The sequence below is a fragment of the Mustela lutreola genome, chromosome 1, assembly GCF_030435805.1.
Source record: "Mustela lutreola isolate mMusLut2 chromosome 1, mMusLut2.pri, whole genome shotgun sequence".
In the NCBI taxonomy this organism is placed as follows: Eukaryota; Metazoa; Chordata; class Mammalia; order Carnivora; family Mustelidae; genus Mustela; species Mustela lutreola.
Window position 1 is genome coordinate 103,364,091 of NC_081290.1, and position 20,805 is coordinate 103,384,895.

At 37.1% G+C, this 20,805-nt stretch overlaps 1 protein-coding gene across 5 annotated transcripts in view; it reads right to left on the reverse strand.

Annotated features, from left to right (window-relative positions):
- Positions 1-20,805, reverse strand: part of ARHGEF38 (Rho guanine nucleotide exchange factor 38) — a 173,892-nt gene that overhangs the window by 26,429 nt on the left and 126,658 nt on the right. For 3 of the 5 annotated variants that reach the window (XM_059171582.1, XM_059171554.1, XM_059171572.1), the window contains 5 exons: positions 20,086-20,397; positions 16,649-16,792; positions 15,445-15,643; positions 15,036-15,295; positions 1,363-4,188 (listed from right to left, as the gene is read on the reverse strand). In XM_059171582.1, coding sequence (XP_059027565.1) covers positions 4,003-4,188; positions 15,036-15,295; positions 15,445-15,643; positions 16,649-16,792; positions 20,086-20,397 — 1,101 coding nt within the window. In that variant the 3' untranslated portion in view covers positions 1,363-4,002. Of the gene's footprint in view, positions 1-1,362; positions 4,189-15,035; positions 15,296-15,444; positions 15,644-16,648; positions 16,793-20,085; positions 20,398-20,805 lie in introns of those variants that run through there. The other 2 variants (XR_009352932.1, XR_009352931.1) reach the window with 2 other exon arrangements.

Sequence of the window (20,805 nt, forward strand, 5' to 3'; positions counted from 1 at the left end):
TGATCTTTGGTTTCCTCCTCTATAAAACATAGACGATAATTAATGAGATAAAATGGAAGGTATCTGATACTCCAGGATTAGGTTTCTGATTCTGATGCTTAACAAGGATGTGGTAGTATTGTTTATTATTAACTGCAGTAAATTATATATGATGATCATAGGTTAAATGGAAAATGCATCATTTTATAAAAATTTGTATTAATGCAATAATTACAAAATTATATAAGCAATTAGAAAAAGCCATAAATACATTTATATACCATAGTATTGTTTTCTTTTAAAGAAAAGCTTTGCTAAGAATACACCCCTTCGATTTTTGAACAGGAACATCTCATTCTAGTCTATGCTAAAGTGTGACTCTTTTTTCTAAAAACCTGAGGCAAATCTTGCCTATGTTGAGAGCGTAATATCAGGCAAGCAGTAGCTGGCCTACAGAGACTCAACTGGAATTGGAGTAGTCCTGGAATGAAGATGCATTATGTTGAATAATTTTGTAAATTGCAGATAATTTAATGACAGGTATATATATATATATATATATATATATATATATATATATATATATATATAATGTAGTGTGTATAGGAAGAGGGTGCTAACAAAGAGTTAGACTTTAAAAATAGTGACATTCTACAAATTGAAGTATTTCTCCAGAGAATGTAAAGTCTAGTGTCCTTCCAATCAATGAAATTTAATTACTTCTTCACCAACTGTAATTAAATTTATATGTCTAATTTGGCTTGAATGTTGTGAGGGCTAGATGTATTCAGTATTGAATACATTGAGTACCTTAAGAAGCCAGTTATGACAATTAGGATCCCAATAAAGTAGTTTTCTTGCTATCTTAGAATATAAATATTTCATCTCTATTCACAAGGCTCTGAGAAGCTTTTGCAATAGACAAAAAAATCTAAGAAGCTTATGGGGAAAGTGAAGAGTTTTCAATTTCATGTTTCAGTAATAAAAACACTAATTTTTGTGAATCATTTGAACTGTTCGATCACAAATAGTGACAGGCACTTAATAACCATCTCTAAAAGTCCAAATTTTATTTTAGGTAAAATATGGACTATATCAGCACTGAGAGTATTTCATGCAATGCTGCATTTATATGATTAACAATGCACATTATATCTCTTCGGCACAGCTCAATCTTCATAGAATTATTTTATACTAATGAATACTAAATGAAAATATTGTTCTCAAATACAAAGAATGTTCATATAGTAGCTTTGTGACTTTTTCACATGATTTAAGAACCCATGGTAATTTTGCATTACTGAATTTTTAATAATTTCCAAATAGTATTATGTATAATATTAGATTAGAGCATCTGTATTTAAAAATAAATACTAAATGAAATGTGTACATACACTTGTTTATTTGTTTTACAAAAAAAAAAATAAAAGCCACAAAAATTTCTCCTTCTTGGCAAAAATACCCATTTCAGAGAATTCTATGCTGTACAGTAGCATTTAAATTTTAAAATATAAAGAAAGAACTTTTTCTTAATGCCTTAATTATAATGATGTCACCAATAAGTTTTATCTTTGTAAACTTCTTAAGGAGTTACATACATCATAATTATCTTTGAATTATATTTCCCCTGGGAAATACAACAAAATAACCCCAACCTCAAAATTACAATTACTTGATTTTAAACAAAATACTAAGAAAATGACGGTATTGCAAAATGTTAAAAAAATAAAAGTCTAGGTGGCATATGAAAAATGTAGGTGTATTTTTAAAATAGCAACAACATAGTTTAATAGTAATATAAGAGGGTGCAGTAGGTGGCTTCATTACAACACTTGCTCAGCAGCCAACTGTACCTGTGACTTCAGTGGTGTGGCTTCTAAAAACGTCAGACAAGAAGCATCAATCCTAGGACCACACAAGTAGACAAAGCTTCTCATATACATCGTCACGTATTTCAGCCAGAAAAGTAGATATGTACTACCTCAACAATTTTTCATTTTGAAGAAAACATTAAGGTCACAGCTAATTTGAATATATATATATTTGATATATACTGTTATATATAAAACTATTACATACATATGTACAGTAATATATACTAAATATATATTAAATTCATATTTAATATACATTAAGTATATATACAATTTTCCCACTAGTTTGTTTGTTGGGAATATTCATAGTTACCACAAGTAGCAAGTTTGGATTTTCTTTTGCTTTACCCTAGACAAACTGGAATTTACTTATATTTCATCATTGGGTACAAAGCACTATTTAAAAGACGTAAGGAAGTCCCCATATATCCAAAAAAGAGAATCCTCTTTTGGTTTCCAAACTCAAAACAAGAAAATGTTAGGTAAAAGAAACTTGCTATTAGAACCTCATAAAATCATCTTTAGATTAAGTATTTCAGGAACAATAGTATAAAATCAAAATTTTTGTCATGTAGATGTCTTATAAATTTCTGGGGTTGTATATGTCATATACATACATTAAACAGCCATCTGAAAAGCAGCACTCTTCATTTTGTTATTTGTAATCCTCAGTAATACATGTAACTATACATTACAGAGATGAAATCTCTCAAAGTAACAAATCTTACAATCTTATGTCATATCAGCATATTCTGTGTGAGCAATGTAACTCCACCTTATCTTGGTATAAAGGAAACCATTAAGTCAAATTTAATCTTTTTACTGTTCTAAAGAAGCATCTACAGGTCAATTAAAATGTCTTGACAAAATATGCCTGACATCTTAGGGGACAGTTTTGAGGTATTCCCAAATTGATGTCGGTGTCCCAGGACATTGTGTTTCAGCAAATGTTATCCTTAATGCCTGCCATATCTAAGTACAAATCAGCAACTAAAAATATTTACATCTTGGCTCAGAACATGGAACACACATTCCTCATTCATTATCCAAATGATTGAGTGATCCAAAAATATTTCCATTCAAGTAACATTAGCAATCATGCAGGATCATTTTTTAAGCAATTATACTTTAAAAAATGTTTAAACAACAACAACAAAAAATAAAAATAATAAACCTAGATACTTCATTTTCTCTAGATTAACATCATGGAAGTTCTTGTAACCCTTGATTTTGAAAAACTTCTCAATACTTAAATATGGACCTGAGACAATTATAATGGTCCTTATCAATATCATTAGTTTCTTTGCTGATAGCAAATGTGTACATTCCCGAGGGTTAGTACAGCATATTGTTTAAGAGTATGCACCCCAGAACTAGACCTAGGTTTGAGTCCAGCCCTACCACTTACTAACAGTGTTACTTGGGCTAAATTACTTCACCTCTCTGGGCCACAGTCTCATCATAATGTTGTGAGTATCAAATAAGCTACCACATATAAAGCATTTAGAAAAATTTCTGGCATGTAGAATACATTCAGTAAATGTTAGATCTTATGTGACTTGATTTTGTTTTCATTCAAAACTTATATGAAAGAGATGTTCCACCTCAAAGACTTTTAGTTGGCTGTTAATTCCTATACTTAAGTGTATTTATATATTTCCTTATGCATAAATGTGTATAATCTATATGATATACACATATATATATGTATAAACCATATAGTGAATATGATTATAGGTATAGAGTATATATGTGCACACATATGCAAAAGAGAGAATAAGAATCAAAAAATTTGAGGCAAAATACACAATAAAATAAATTGAAAAAAATCTTAACCTTAGGTCCAACCTTTCATGTTGATAAGACATTTACCTTTTCAAAGATCTCCACTTTTACGTAGTTGATACTTGGAGCTTGAGCGGTCTGTTTCTTGAGCTTGAGTTATTTGTTCTGCTGTTTGTGATTGTTAAGTGTTTCCTTCAATATGTATTCTTCAACATACATTTTGAAATAATCTTGTTAGGAAGCACAGTCTTCCTTAAAACTTGATACAGGATCAGTTCATGTAGTTGGGTGGTTTCTTAACTTCTAGACCAACATTTTGTAATGTAAGTTTTATGAGGTAGTCCATAACTTGAGGCTTCTTTTCTTAAGCATAAGTCATCTTCCCAAGGTAGTTAGCTGGCACATATCCTTTCTGCCCCTGAGCTTCAGCTAACCACCACTCTTTATTGCCACTTAGGTCACAAAATCTAAGGATATGTACTCTTTGATATTCCTGAAGACTGAGTTCATGGTCACTTCGTGCTTGAAAGGCATGAACTGCATAGAAAATCTAGACCCCAAAAAAATGACATTATTGGAAGCAGGACCTAAATATTTAGACAAACATAATAAAGATATCTGAGCTTTTAGAAAGAAAGCTAAGTTTTTATTTTTTCAGTCACCTTCCCCAGTTCCTTCTGTTAGATTTATTTTGTTTGCTAAAACATGACCCAGATGAGAATACAGTTCAATAGGCATTCTTACTGTTCTGTGGGAAGGAGTCTAAACTGCCCATGCTTGAAGGCAATCTGACAGTTTCTATTAAAGATTGATTGGGAGCATCTGGGTGGCTCAGTGGCTTGGGTCATGATCCCAGGGTCCTAGAATCGAGCCCCACACGGGCTCTCTGCACAGGAGGGAGCTTGCTTCCTCCTCTCTCTCTCTCTCTGCCTGCCTCTCTGCCTCCTTGTGATCTCTATCTGTCAAATAACTAAATAAAATCTTTTAAAAAAAGATTGATTGATTGATTTTTATGTAGGCTCTACACCCAATGTGGGGCTTGAACTCATGACCCTGAGAACAAGAGTTGCATGCTCTACTGACTGACCTAGGCAGGTGCCCCTAAAAGACTTTAAAATGTCAGGGTTTTGTTTTTGTTTTTTTTTCAGTAATAGTTTTTGAAGAATCTCTCCTACAGGGGCTCAGTGGGTGGCTCAGTCAGGTGTCTGCCTTCGGCTTAGGTCATAATCCCAGGACCGTGGGATGGAGCCCCAAGTCAGGCTCCCTGCTCAGTGGGGAGCCTACTTCTCCCTCTCCCCCTTGCTTGTACTCTCTTTCACTCTCTCTCTCTGTCATATAAATAAAATCCTTAAAAAAAAAATCTCTCCTACAGAAATAGAAACATTGGCAGAGATTTTTATATAATAAAAATATTGCAATATCCATTCATAAGGTGAAAAGTGAGAGGGAAATAGGAGTAACACTAAGTGTTCAGTAAGAGAATAGTTAAAATCTATTCTAGACCTTTACACTAAGGAAATTCTTAGTCATTAAAAATGCCATTTTCTGAAACTAAAAGCATGGGCAAATGTTTATGATGAAATGCTAAGCCAAAAACAAGAAAGAAAAGGTTCTCAAATCAGATATACAGTGTAAGTCTGATAGTGTTAATTTCTTTGATAGAATTAGAGATGATTTTCATTTTTACTTATTTTTTTAACCTATTTTATAATGACAGTGCATTAAATTTATAATCTTTAAATTATTTAAGAGGCCTGGAAGAAATTAATAAAACATGCTTCAGTCAAAAGAATTTTTCTTTAATCTCAAAAGAATACTTCAGAATTATTAGATGCATAAGAAACCCCTAAGTGTTTATAGTCCCTCTTCCACTAAAATTGTAAGATTGATAACAGAACTGTTTAGTTATAACATAAAATTAAGCAACTAACAATATTTTATTCATTTATTCATTTAATCAAAATTTATTAAGTACCTGTCAAGTGCCAGATATTATCAAAGAACTTACAGCCCTGCTAGGGAGAAAATGTGCTCCCAAAAATGTACACACACACACACACACCCCAAAAAACACACCACTCACATAAGTGATCTATGTGAGCTGGTTTTTGAAAGAGGTAACCTTGTTTAGATGACAAAATTGATAAACAAGGTGGATATGTCATATTCTAAGACACATAGAATGAAATAATATATGAGAAAGGCAAGCAGATTAATTTTCTCAAAATTGAAGGTCAATGTTAAAAGGAAATGGTAACAAATAGGATGACTTATTGAGCAGGAAAAGAGACTGGAGAATGTGGGGGGAGCACCATATACTTAGCTTAAGTTGTTCTGTAGATGTTGAACTGTTATTTAAATTTAGGTAAAATTTTGATATCATTGATTTTATATCACCTTAACAACTCTAGCACGAGCTCCACCACAAAGACAGGAGCATTTATGGGGTGCCTGGTTGACTTAGTCAGTAGAGCATGTGACTTTTGATCTTATGGTCATGAGTTCAAGCCCCAGGTCAGGTGTCAAGCTTATCTTAAAAAAAAAAAAGAGGAACATTTAAACTTTTCTCCACTGACCACATGATGGTACACAGTAGAAATTCAGATATATGTTGATTCAACTTAAAAGTTGGGCCATGGGGCACCTGGGTGGCACAGTGGGTTAAAGCCTCTGCCTTCGGCTCAGGTCATGGTCTCAGGGTCCTGGGATCGAGCCCTACATCGGGCTCTCTACTCAGTGGGGAACCTGCTTCCTCCTCTCTCTCTCCCTGCCTCTCTGAAACTTGTGATCTGTGATCTGTGTGTCAAATAAATAAATAAAAATCTTAAAAAAAAAAAAAGAAAGAAAGAAAAAAAAAAGGCCAAAAGTCTCGGCTATTACACAAGAACATAAAAGAGATAATGTTGCATCATACAAGATACACACAAGACAGATTGTTGGGCATGGATTATTTTGTAATATAAAAATTAAAAAAAGAGAGGCGCCTGGGTGGCTCAGTTGGTTATGCATCTGCCTTCGGCTCAGGTCATGATCTCAGGACCTGGGATCAAGTCTTGCATTGACCTCCCTGCTTAGCAGGGAGTCTGCTTAAGGATTTTCTCTCTCCCCCTCTGCCCCTCTCCCCTACTCATGTTCACTCTTTCTCTCAAATAAACAAATAAAATATTTTAAAAATTTTTTTAAAATAAAAAGCAAGAAAACAGGAAGATGTTATAAATTCTTAAGTGGGGGTGGCGCCAATAATAACCATCTTTTCTATGTTCATGACAGTTTACATGTCCAATGTGTTTTATCCTCAACAACCCTGTGAGTTGTGACTTAGAAAAGTAATACGCATTAGTCATAAACTTTGTGCTGCTATGACTGTATCTTCTAACTCCAAATTCTGTGCTTGGTTCATTTCTCATACTACTTTAGGAAGCAAACTCTTGTTCAAGAAAGGATGTGCAGAGTATACTCTTGTGGAAAGGGACTGAGGTCTCTGATATGTTGCTGCTGATCTTTTTGTTGTTGATTAGAAAATGAAGACATAGATTAGAGTCACAAGAGCAGAATGGAGCATCCGGCGGGCAAAAGCTTTCAGGAATACAATGCGCCATAATATAGTTTCTGATTATCTGTAAGAGCCCATGTTAGCAATTGCTAGCCAACTTTTGTAATTATAATACACAGCATCTAGGCATTGCCAACGTACCTATAGATGATTTAGCAGGTTGAATTACCTACTAATAGAAGATTTCTAAATATTTGTGGTGGTCTTTCACTTTAGCAATGTTCTCTCAAAGGGAATATAAAATCTTCCACTTAAATCTATTTCGTATGAGGAGTGTCTGGGTGGCTCAGTTAGTTAAGCATCTGACTCTGACTGAGGCACCGGTCATGATCTCAGCATCATGGGCTTGAGCTCCGTGGCTGGCTCCATGAGGTTCTCTCTCTCCATCTCCCACTGCCCTCCTCCCACTCATGCTTGCTCTCTCACTCTCCCCCCAGCATCAAATAAATAAATACGTCTTTTTAAAAAATCTATTTTGGGGTGCCTAGTTGGCTCAGTTGGTTGAGCAAATTCCTTTAACTCAGGTCATGATCTCGGGCTCCCAGCTCCTTGGGGAGTCTGCTTCTCCCTCTGACCTTCTCCTCTCTCATGCTCTCTCTCACTCATTCTCTCTCAAATAAATAAATAAAATCTTAAAAAAAAATAATGTATGTAGTATGAAAAATAAAATAAAAAATCTAATATGTAGTATGAAACTATAGCAGAGCGCATATTTTAAACAATAAATACTCATCAAAGTGTAATTTTAAAGTACAAAATCATATATTTTAAATACTGTAAGTGATCATGGCCCAAAATAAATTTAGGATGAGCATATTCCAGTTTTATATGTTTATGCCTCCTATTTAACATAAGATAGATAGTCAAAATGGAACTAAGTCCACTTTAAACAGACAGCAGTTGATAACACTGGACCATAAGTTAGAAGTTTTCAGCCTATTATACATAAAAGCTGAAGAATTTCTCATTTTTTGGAATACTTTAATTGTTCTAAGCTGTATCTTTCTAACCTTTAATATTAATGTTTTGCTCCAGATACATTAATTGTTATTAACTTAAGCCATAAACATCTGATCCTTCTCCCTTTTCCTTCAGCGATTATTAAAATATATTTTATTGGTTGCTTTGCACTTTGGCTCATTTTATGTACAAGAGTCTATGAATACAACCCGGTTCTCTATGACATTACCTTTTTTTAAATAACACTCTATTGTATTATTGACTCCTACTAAATTTATTACCCACTGTTTATTTTTTTTAAAGATTTTATTTATTTATTTAACAGAGATCACAAGTAGGCAGAGAGGCAGGCAGAGAGAGAGAGAGAGAGAGAGAGGAGGAAGCAGGCTCACTGCTGAGCAGTGAGCCCGAGGCGGGGCTCAATCCCAGGACCCTGAAATCATGACCGGAGCCGAAGGCAGAGGCTTTAACCCACTGAGCCACCCAGGTGCCCCTTACCCACTGTTTATGACCACCAGATCCCTCCCTGCAGCAGCATTGCCAGTTCAGTATTTCCTTGTTCTATATTTGTGCACTTAGTTACTCCTCCCTTTGGGAGCCATTTTAGCTATTTTTACTGAATCTCATTTTACCGATTTCATCTCAGTTCTTCAATCAACAATAAAAATAATACTATATTTTAATCTTCCAAAACTAAAAATTTGGCTACAAAACCTGTATTTACCATATTACATTATATGTAGTTCAGAAAGCCAAGATAGTCATATTGCATGAAAAATGTTCTTTCTTCTCTTCATCCCTCCAGAAGCAAGCTTTCACACTCTTCAGTGATCAGTTATGTATTGCTATTATGCACGTAATTTTTAATAAAGAAATGATTTTAAATAAAGGTAATAAGAAATCACCCAACTGCTATTAATACCTATATTTCTTCCCTTCTTTCCCTTGTCCTTCTCTTCTTCCTTTTTTTCCTTCTAACTACACCTGAAGTGACAATAGACACGAAATTATAGTATACATGATTTTTGCAGCCTGTTTTTTACTTTAAAATATATTTGACAATCTTTTCAAGTCAATAAGCAGCTCTCTAAAGCATCATTTTAATGACTACTTAAATATATTACATTACATCCTGCTGGCTTTTGAAGCACTTTCTAAACAATGACATATTAAACATGTAGCATTATCATCAAAAAGCTGAAACATGTAAAGGTGAAGGACCAGACAGTGAATTTAGGATTAGTGCCAAACAACCTTTCAGAAGTTCAAATTTCAAAAATTATGGGGCGTCTCCGTGGCTCAGTGGTTTAAATCCTCTGGCTTTGGCTCAGGTCATGATCCCAGGATCCTGGGATGGAGCCCCATATCGGGCTCTCTGCTCAGCAGGGAACCTGCTTCCCTCCTCCCCCTGCCTGCCTCTCTGCCTTCTTGTGATCTCTGTCCGTCAAATAAATAAATAAAATCTTAAAAAAAAATAGATGAATAAAATTCAAAAATTATGTCCTCAGTACTATTAATGTGGGGGAATAAAAAAAGGAAACAGCACTGATTCTCAGACATTGAACTTCCCTCTAACACTGGGTTGACCCATTGTTAAACCTAAGAAGTATAGAACACCTCATCCCATTAGTCCTATACCTTGCTTACCAGGCAAGGCATCTTAGATACTGTGATAGGCAGAGCCCGAAGATGGGCATTGCCTGTCGAACATGTCCTACATAGTAAGGTCCCTAATACACTGACCTTGAATCAGATAAAGATGGTGCTGAATGTGCCTGACTTAAGCAGGTGAGCCCTTTGAGAGAGGGTTCAGGCCATTTCTGAAGGGAGAAATTTAAAACCAAAGAGATGCTCATGTGTTGGCCTCGAAGAAACAGATAGCCATGTTGTGACTGCCTACAGACCTAGACACATGGCAGGGGTCAGAGCGCAGCCTGCGGTTAGTGAAAGTGGTCTCTGGCTCATTGCCAGGAAGAAAACAGAGGCCTCAGTCCTACCATAACAAGGAACTGTATTTTACCAACAATCACAGGCCTGGAAGAGAACTCAAGAGCTTCAGGGAGGAACACAGGCCAGTAAGCATCTGGACTGTAGCAATGTGACACACCAAGCCAAGCACCCAGATAAGCTGTGCCTGGACTTCTGACCCCAGAAATGGAGAGATAGTACATTTATGTTCTTTTCAGCCACATAGTTTGTGAGGATTTTTTACGCGGCAGTGAAAACGAATACTAATCAGGTCATTACTCTTTGGTGGACAAAAGGGGAGAATACATTAGAAAGGAAGGCATATTGGTTTTTTTGTTGTTGTTGTTATATTTTTTGATAGATCATAAAGTAGTGAGTAAAGAAATTAAAGATTAAGTCCTTTAATACATATCAGTACCACCAGGTTGCAAATATCCATTACCTCCTCCCCATTATTCTCCAAGGGCTCTGGGTCATCACTTAGGGAGATTCTAAAACATTCAGAGAAAGTCCATGCTTTCTGCGTGGGATGTGAATGGAGGAATCTGAATGGATTGGTTCTTAGGCACCAAAGAGTAGAGCGACCATACTTCCCAATTATACCTGTCAGTTATCCAGTAAACACTCCCTTTCATTAACAAAACTGCCCCATTATAGATAATACGTTACATTTTCACCTGACCCATAAGATACCTGATCCACTAGAACCATTGTAGAAAATGCGGGAGGCTCTTAATCCAACAATTTTTTTTCCTTGAGTGGGTGGGAGAATGGATAAGCAAGTTAAGTCTCTAGAGCAGTGGTTTCTAATCTATTTAAATAGAATTTCCCTTTGAAAATCTTTGGAAAGCTATGTACTTCTTTTACCATAGTTATGCACATAATCACATAATGCACAAAATGTCCAACATATTTGAAGGGATTTATAAATCCTTCCAAAGTCCATTCATAGATCCCTTTTATTCTTGGAGTCCACATTAAAAACTCAACTTGAGTATAAAAATCACCGAGCCGCTAGTCTGAAGTCAGTCTGAACTTGCATATTTATTTCTGATTTTTAGGACCCCAGTGATGCCTCCTGAATATCAGGTATAGGCCAAAGGTAGCCATCTACCTCTCCTTCTTGTCAGGGTCCACTAAAACCATCTGTAAAAATAGATTCCAGCCTACAACACCATTGGCAATATGCTACTTCAGTTCTGGAAGAAAGAAGAAAAAATATTATTGCCACAGTAGGAAAGGAGAGGGAAGAAATGGTGACTCAAAGTGTTATCCACTTAAACCAATACAGGTCTGAGTTGATGTTCCTGATGACAAAAATAAAATAAAGAACAAAAGTTTAAATAGCCACACAGAAAATTGCTTTGTAGTGTGCCTCAAATATGCATATTACAATATACACTGTATTCTCACTATTCACAAAAAAGATACAATTTATTCCCACTTTTCAATCACCTTATAGGGACTTCTATAAGCGTTCATTGCTCAGTTAGATTGTCACACCATAAGAAAATGGTTAACCATTTTCTTCTCCACACCTTGTAGGAGTCAACAGAATGAAACATCAGCCTTCTGGTAAAAATTAGGAAGATCACACAAGGTTTTCCTCCTATTTCCAAGGGTTGAACAGTAGTTGCATAATTGGAAAAGCCTGAAAACCACTAGCCCAGGTACCTCTGTTGACTGGAATTAAAACATTAAGGGAAATATTCCTATGTGGTCTTCTGTCTTGTACTGGGGTTTCTAACAGGTGCATTGTCTTCAACTCAATAAATTTACTGGGACAGACTTTGTTCATACACAGAAGAAGCCTGCACTATGGACTCAATTATTTTAACACCGAGGAAAGTATTCAGGGATCCCATGTGGCCACTGATCCATGCTGCATTTTCTAATCCAGTTTTGTTAGGAATAACACTTATATGTCCATCCCTGACACCAAGGTCTATTTTGAATTGGTTCCAAACTCAAAGGAAAAGAACAGATAGTGCTCTATGAAGAGACACTCTCAATATACTTCGTTTTGAGCAAAGGAAAATTATCTCATTTTTTTCCCTTTCTTGGTAAAGGAAACTTCTAACGGACCTAATTTGCTTGAAACATATTGATAGGATTACTCAAAGAGAATTACTACATGGTAGTAGCTATTAGGAAATAGATTACAAATCCCATGCCAAAAGAGCCTTAGTGAGACACTCCAAAAGTCTCTGTATAGCCATTAGTAACTAGGCCTCCACATCAAGCCAGCTTCAGGCTGCCTTGACAAACTTGGCTCCAATTTCCGTCCTTCCAGGTTACTGGGATAAGTCAAAGTCTACTAGGATATTTAATCCTAGCTACAGATTTTATTGATAACATTTCAGTAATCTATTGGTATTATAATATTATTTTGTTTTCTAGAAACTTGGAATAAACTAAGTGAACCAGTTGTAGAAAAAACAGTGCTTTGAAACTTCAAGACGGAAGAGTGATAGAAACATATAGTAATGTCCAGATGAGTTTAGAATCAGTCACAACCGGGAGAAATTATTTACACATCATATCTGGTAGAGACCTTACATCCAAAGTATACAAAGAACTCTTCACAACTGGATAATAGGAAGGAAAGTGACCCAATTTGTAAAATGGTCAAATATTTGAATAGACATTTCCCCAGAGAAAATACAGGAATGGCTGATAAGTACATGAAAGATACTCAACAGCATTAGTCAAATGCAAATTAAAACCACAATGAGCCCTCCCGTTAGAGTGACTATCCTAATAACAAAAAAGGCAAGAAGGTGAGGATGTGAAGAAACTGCAGCCTACAACTCCATGCATGGCTGGTGGGTATGTAAAACGTGCAGCCCCTTTGAAAAACAGTGTGGCAGTTTCTTTAAAAAGTTAAACATAAATACACCTTATCAACAAGCAATTCTACTCCTAGGTAGCTGCTCAAAAGAAATGAAATCCTCACAAAGACTTGTATGTGAATGTTTATAGCAGCCTTATTCATAACAGAAATTACCCAAAATGTCTATCAAATGGAGAATGGATAAACGAAATATGCTATACCCATAGAATGCAATACTACTGGGTGATAAGAAGAAACAAAGTACATACATATACCGCAACATGGACGACTCTCAGAAACATTCTGCTAAATGAGAGAAGCGGCTGTAAGACTCCATGTAGTATACGATTCCAAGAATACAAAATACACCAGAAGTCAAATATATGGAGAAAGAAAGTAAATTCATAATTTCCTGGGGCTGGGGCAGGCAGGTGAAGGGAGTGCTCTAAAATTGGACTGGGGCGGTAGTTGCACAGCTCTGTAAATATACTAAGAGTCATTGAATTATACACTTAAAATGGATGAATTTTATGGCATGTAAATACATCCTTCATAAAGATTTTTTAAAAATTCATCATGATTCGGACAATAATCCATGTGTCATTATAAAAGAGACTAAATGGATGAACTATTTCTGAGGCCAGTATGGCAGTGTCTGTCAAGACTTTAGATATATATACCCTTTGACCCTCCAACATTATTAGGCATTTGTCCTATGTATATACTCATATAAGTGCACAAAAGCAGATGAACAAGGATCTTGCCTGAAATAATTTGAAATCTTAAAAATCCCCCAAATATTCTGAATGTCTTTTATTAGGGTAATAGTGACATGAACTAAGATCTATCCACAAAATAAATTGTTATTCAGAATTTTTTAAGGACTAAAGTAGATATTTAGGTGTTATTGTGTCTAAGATACATTGTTAAGTAGGAAAAAAAAAGCAAATTATGTAACATATACATATTTCCAATGGAATAAATATATGTGTTTGTACCTGCACAGATAACTGTCTGAAAAGATAAACCCTAATATGTCCATGAAGGGTAAGGTAGGTGAGAAGGGAATAAAGATCTTCACTTTTAATTTATGTGTCTTTTTTTTTTTTAGATTTTATTTATTTATTTGACAGAGAGAGATCACAAGTAGGCAGAGAGAGGGAAGCAGACTCCCCGCTGAGCAGAGAGCCCGACTCAGGACTCGATCCCAGGACCCCGAGATCATGACCCGAGCTGAAGGCAGTGGCCTAACCCACTGAGCCACCAAGGTGCCCCTAATTTACATATATCTTTACACCATTTTAACTTCTCACAAATAACATGTATTACTCTTAGAAAAAACAAATTTAAATTAATGAAGAAAAAGCCACTAACAGAAAAAGCAAGTTAAAAAAGAGAAGCAGTTAGTTGGTCACCACTTGAAAGATTAACAGTTAAGTACACTAAAGCTTTCTGAGGTAGTAAAAAGGAAGCCTACATTATAGTTAACTTTTTTTGTAAAAGAGTGATCCTCTTAGTCTCTGCTTTGGTGAACACAGGAAAGGTAGCTCTTAAGGATTTTAGTATATAGTATATGGAATTATACGAGCGATCAAAAATGGCTGATTATATAGATAGTTCAATGAAGATACCACTCTTAGAGGAATCATGGACAATTTTCTACCTGCTCCTTATAGTGGCAATCTGTTCAGTATTGAACTGTTTTTCTCGGATGTAGGAGTATAAAAAGACCGTCTTTGCTTCACTCTGAGTACATGACAGCAGGGTAGTAATGGTAACAATTACTATTTACTGAGTGTCTACTGTGGGCTGGCTATTTTACATGTACACATTTTCCCTAATCCTTGCATCAAGCCTGCAACATAGCAATTATGGTCCTCTTTCCCTCATTTGGTGAGACAGGCTCAGAGAATGCAATTCTTTGCAAGAAGGGTCGCAGAGAAGAAGTGTTCATAGAGAGAGGTCTCCTTGCTGTCAAAGCTGACATTATTCCATCAACCCTTACAGTAACATAGAACGCTGTTAGAACACCTTTCATGATTTGAAGAGCCAAGCAGGGTCACATCAAGGTACACATTCTTACCTGTTCATCTACCTCTTGAGAACTGTCAACATCCGTGCCGTTTGTTTCAAACTTCCCACATGTGCCACTAAGAGATGAGCTGCTATCACTTATGCTACTTTCCGGGGTGCCTGTGACACTGTCAGTAGCTGGCCGCGAGGACACGAAGAGGCTGATGTTATCAAAATCGTCATCACCAAACCTGTTCTCAGTGTCCACCTTCTGTACTTTCGCTGGATTGTAGGGTTTTAAGAAGGAGGAATACACATACCCTTTTATAACTGGATAAGAATAAAAAGAAAGAAGAAACAAGGTCATTTGTATGGACCCTCACCAAACATTCGGGTTTACACAAGCCCAGAGAGGCCCCTGGGAAAATCTCAACTTGAAAAAAGATGGTAGTTCTGCACGTTTTAGGCCAAAAACTTACTTCCTGTATCAACAAGCCACCTGCTTGTACTCCCCAGCGGATCCTTCTGTTCCACCACAGCCACCAACTCCCCTTCCAGAAGATTGATGTCATATTCTTGGGTAGCGTTACACTTGCGTTTCGCTTGGTAGAGTTCTTCTTTACCGTATGTGGATAGTAGTTTGGAGCGGTGAATATCAGTTTGACGGGGCACTTCTGGCTGGGAGAAGGAAAGAGAAATTTGGATTTAGATAGATGTATAATAGAATTCTCACTGAGTTCAAAGATTTCGTTTCTGGAGATTTTTTTAAATGTGGAAGCCATACATTGATTTGGGGTGATTTCATTGTTGAAGCATTGATGGAGTTATTATTGTGAAGCAACTGTTTGAGTTATGCAGTGAAAAATTCTCTAGTTAGCACAGGAGGGCAGTGTTGCAGAGAAAAAAGAAAATTCAACTGAGTGTAAGAAGGCAGAGGTTCTAATCCCTCTTGGATGGAATAATTTTTAATTTTGGCCATCCTGTACACAATCCCTTGTGTATTAAGCACTTGATAAATAATATTTAATTAAGTTGTACATTTGCATGTCTTCTGGGAAAAAATATCGGTAAATTAGTCAGAAGGCAAGAGGTCTAGACCCCTCCCAGGTCTGCCTCCAGTGATTTTGAAAAAGTCACTTCATCTCTGGAACTGAGGGTTCCTTATCTAGAAAAAGGAAAGAGTGGGGGGTGCCTGGGTGGCTCAGTGGGTTAAGCCTCTGCCTTCAGCTCAGGTCATGATCCCAGGGTCCTGGGATCGAGCCCCGCATCGGGCTCTCTGCTCAGCAGGGAGCCTGCTTCCTCTCTTTCTCTGCCTGCTTCTCTGCCTACTTGTGATCTCTATCTGTCCAATGGATAAATAAAATATTTAAAAAAAAAAGGAAAGAGTGGAACTACTGCAATTTTGCTCTATAAAATTCCCTTCATTCATTCAACAGATATTTATATCTGTTGTCAGGCACCATTTTAACAGCTTGGAATATATCACATACAGAACAGATAAAAAAAGTTATGACCTTACAGAACTCATAATATAAAAGGTAGAAATAAACAAGAAATCCTATGTATAATTGGTTGGTAAATTACAGGTTATTAAAATGAGATAAGTGATTTGGAAAATAATATACCATGATTTGAGCAAGGAAAAGAGGCGAGACTCCTTGTCACAAATACTATCAAACTCACCAGAATTTGCACAGACTTCTTCTTTTCAAAACTAAGTTTCCTCTCAATAAAAGTGGCACTGTTGTCCTTCACAAAATTAAGATTTTGAACCTCTTCTAGTACTCGATTCTGAATTTCAGAGATTCTTGAGTCTAACTGTGGTACCTATAGGGAGAAAGGGTAGGGCATTGTTCTCAAACTATTCAACCATATTAGGTATTAAATTTAGTAGAGTTGTGACAAACAGAGAAAGCATAAGATGGCACCCCCCCAAAAAAATAGGGCAATGTTAGAACTTTCAGATAAAAACGGTCTGATTTCCTGTCTCCAGAAACCTCATTAAAATGATAGGATAATTGTTTTTAAAGACTCAAGCTTAGGGGTGCCTGGGTGGCTCCGTCAGTTAAGTGTCTGCCTTCGGCTCAGGTCATGGTCTCTGGATCCTGGGATTGAGCCCCACGTCAGGCTCTCTGCTCAATGGGGGAGTCTGCTTCACCCTCTCCCTCTGCCTGACTTCCATCACCCACCCCTAGCTTGTGCTCTCTCTCTCTTTCAAATAAATAAATCTTTAAATAAAATAATAAAAGTGCACACCTAAATAAAAGAATAGAAGAGAAATAAAAAGCAAAGGAATTTTGGAAGAAGGGCTTAGGAATCAATGGCAGTAGGGTCCTCCAAAGTGGTAGAGTGGGACAAGGGAAGGAGAAAGAAACAAACAGAAAGTATTGGTGAAGAGGCTGTGGTGGTTTTTTAAAAAAATCAGCAAATTCTTTGACATGTCTCTCATCAAGAGGGGGAGTCCATGTCCTCTCTCTTTAAAAGTGATTGGGTTTTTAGAATTGTCTCCCTGAATAGACTATGGAAATGATCAGAAGTGATGCTATCTGACTTTAAAGATTAGGTAAAGATTAGGCTAAAAGAGACTACTCAGTTTCTGTTGGTTTCTCTTGGGACACTCACTTTGACAGACTTGAATGGCCATGGAGGAAGTCCAGTTGCACTGTGCCCACCATAACAAAAAACCATGTTGAAAGGTCAGGTGGGGAGAGGCCTATGGAGCCCCAGTTGTTCTGGTCCCCAACTATTTGAGTCTTCTATCATCATTCCATCTCCCTCCCCAAACATGGGCTTGAGGAAATCTTTGAGATGACTCTAGCCCCAGCTATTATGAGACTGCAACCTCACAGAGACACTGAGAATGACTGCCCTGAGCCCAGGGAACCTTCAGAACCACAGCAGTAATAAATAACCATTGGTTGCTACATGTTACCATGTTTGATATAATTTGTTATGCAGTGGTAGACCATTGGAATCATCCAAATGACCATCAGTAGGAATAGGTTGATACATAAAACCCTACATACTGTATGATTCCGTTTTGGGGAGATACAAACCAGGCATAGCAGTCTGAAAAACCAGAAAACTGGTTACCTTTGAGGGGCGGGAGCCCAAGAATGGTCATGAGCGGCTGCTATGGAAAGGGCTAATATCTAGATATCCCCTGAAAAGGGCTAATATCTAGATCTGGATGGTGGTTACACAGATGTATTTATTTGCAAATACGCACTCAGATGTACACTTTAGATGGATGCACTTTACTGTATGTAAGCGATACTTCAGTTTAAAAAGTTTAAGATAGGAGGATGATCAAAGAACTGCAAATCAAAACCATAATGAGATATCACTTCACACCCACTGGGATGGCTATAAAACAGAAGACAGAGAGGTGTAAGGAAATGGAAACTCAGTCAACACTGTTGAGAATGTAAAATAGTACAGCCGCTTGGGAAAAGTCTGGCAGCTTTTGAAAGGTACACAGTTAGCATATGATCCAACAATTCTACTCCTAGAATTGTACCCAAGAAACATGAAAACAAACCTCCACCAAGACCTTGAATGTTCCTAGCTGCAGTGTTCATAGTAGCCAAAAAGTAGAAATTTAACCCAGTTGTTCATCCACTGATGACAGATAAATAAAATGTGGCATATCTATACAATGAAATATTATTTGGAAATAAAAATAATTAAGTTCTGAAACACACTACAACATGGATGAACCTTGAAAACATTACGTTAAGTGAAAGAAGCGCGTCACAAAGAACCACACATTATATAATTCTATTTATATGAAATGTCCAGAGTAGGCAAATCTACAAAGATAGAAAATAGATTGGGGTTTCTTAGGGCTGGGGGTTTGGGGAAAATGTGGATTCACTGCTAATAGTACTGGGTTTCTTTTGGGGTGATGACAATGTTCTAAAATTGATTGTGGTGATGGTTTCACAACTCTTGTGAAAATACTAAAACCCACAGAATTGTGTACTTTAAATGGGTGGAATATATGGTATGTGAATTATATCTCAACAAAGTTGTTATCCAAAAGACAAGGGGCTGGTTATACCCTATTGTACAGCAACACAGTTGACTAGCATAAAGCTATCAAAGGGATGAGAAAGCTATCTGTGCTGATCTGGTGCACCCCGAAGAGATTAAAAGGTGAATTGCAGGATGGTGCCATAATATCCTGGTTTTCTACAGGAAAAATATATACATATTTTCATTTACTTCTAATGGCATGAAGAAACCCTAAACGGCTAAACTAGTAACAATAGCAGTGGTGGTAGGGGATGGGTGGTTAGGGAACAGGAGTCCGTGTGAGACTGCTTATATGTTTTTATGTAGTTTTGCCTTTTGAACCAGGTAAATGTAGCACCTACTTTTTCAACTTAATTTAATTCAAAGGATAAGTTAAAAGTTAATTAAATGCACAGTAAAAAATAAAGTCAGGACAATTAATTTTCCTCCAAATGTTGTCCATTAAATATCTAACCAGCTGAAAAACAACTAATTGAAACAAAGGGCAAAGAAACCACACTGATTCTTTTAAGTTGATAGTAGCTTATAAATATCATTCTTCTTCTTCAGGAAAATAGTCATAAAATCATATCTTAATGGAGAGCTAAGTTACACACAAACACACACACACACCCTAGACTTTTTTCCATAGAGGAAAACAAAAGCAAAAAAAAAAAAAAAAAAAGACTGGCTTGACAGTTTTCCTGCTTCTGTCTTTACACTGAGATGACCTTCTTTTTGGATCCATGTCTTAAGTAGTCATGGTTAGCATTCAAGAACCGTTGAATAGGAAGAGAATACAAAATACAAATTGATAAGCTTCAGCAAAGCATCATGCAGTTTGGAACTAAAAGGTGTTTGGCATTTGAAAAGAAACCTCCAAGAACTAAGGTGTGGAAATCACAATAAACACGAACCAAGAAACTTTCCTGAGGAGAAAAGAGAAAGAAATGGAAAGACTGTGCGACTAGCTTCAGTTCAGTGCCCGCCACGCGTGCACACGCAGCGCGCATGTGCACACTGTGAGCAAGGCCGTTTCACAGGGCTGTGGCTTCTCGCAGATGCTGCTGGCCTCGCCAGCCAGGTGCTGGTGCGGAGCTTACCGGCGCCACGGTGGAATAAACCTGCTGAGCCGCGAGGGTCAGGTCTCTGAGGAGAGCCATGAAACTGCACAGACAGTTCCACAGGATCTTTCGAGCAGCCTGGTTGAACACCTGGAGCTCCTCCACGAGCTGGGCATTGAGGGCCTCGTACTCCTTTTTGGCCAGGTCTGTCTCATCTCCGGCTACCCGTGGCAGGGAGCTGTTGCAGTCCAGCAGTTTGTCATAGCGTTTCTGGATGAGCTTCTGCGGCCCCGTGAATAAGGACAGCAGGGCCGACAGGGGCATCAGGACAAGCCTCTGTAAATGGGCTGCCTGTCGAAAGAAAAGCAATCCTGTGACAGAGTAAGGAGCAACCAGTACAGGTCTTGCGGTACCGCCAGTAGGCTTACTTCCTCCCTGCAGGAGCTCAGAGGACCACGGGAAATTCTGTAGCCAAGTGAAGAGACCTTGTGATCTGACGCGCATGCTGGCTCAGATGGTTAAGCATATGCCTTCTGTTCGGGTCATGATCTCTCTGGGTCCTGGGATCAAGACCCATACTAGGCTCCCTGCTTAGCAGGAAGTCTTTCTCCCTCGCCCTCTCCCCTCTGCTCCTGTTCTCTCTCTCAAATGAATAAATAAAATCTTAAAAACAAGAGAGAATGTGATTTATTTATTTATTTGTCTAGCTAGATCTGCTCGAAGACTTAAAACAATGACTCTAGAGTCTAAAACTGAAAG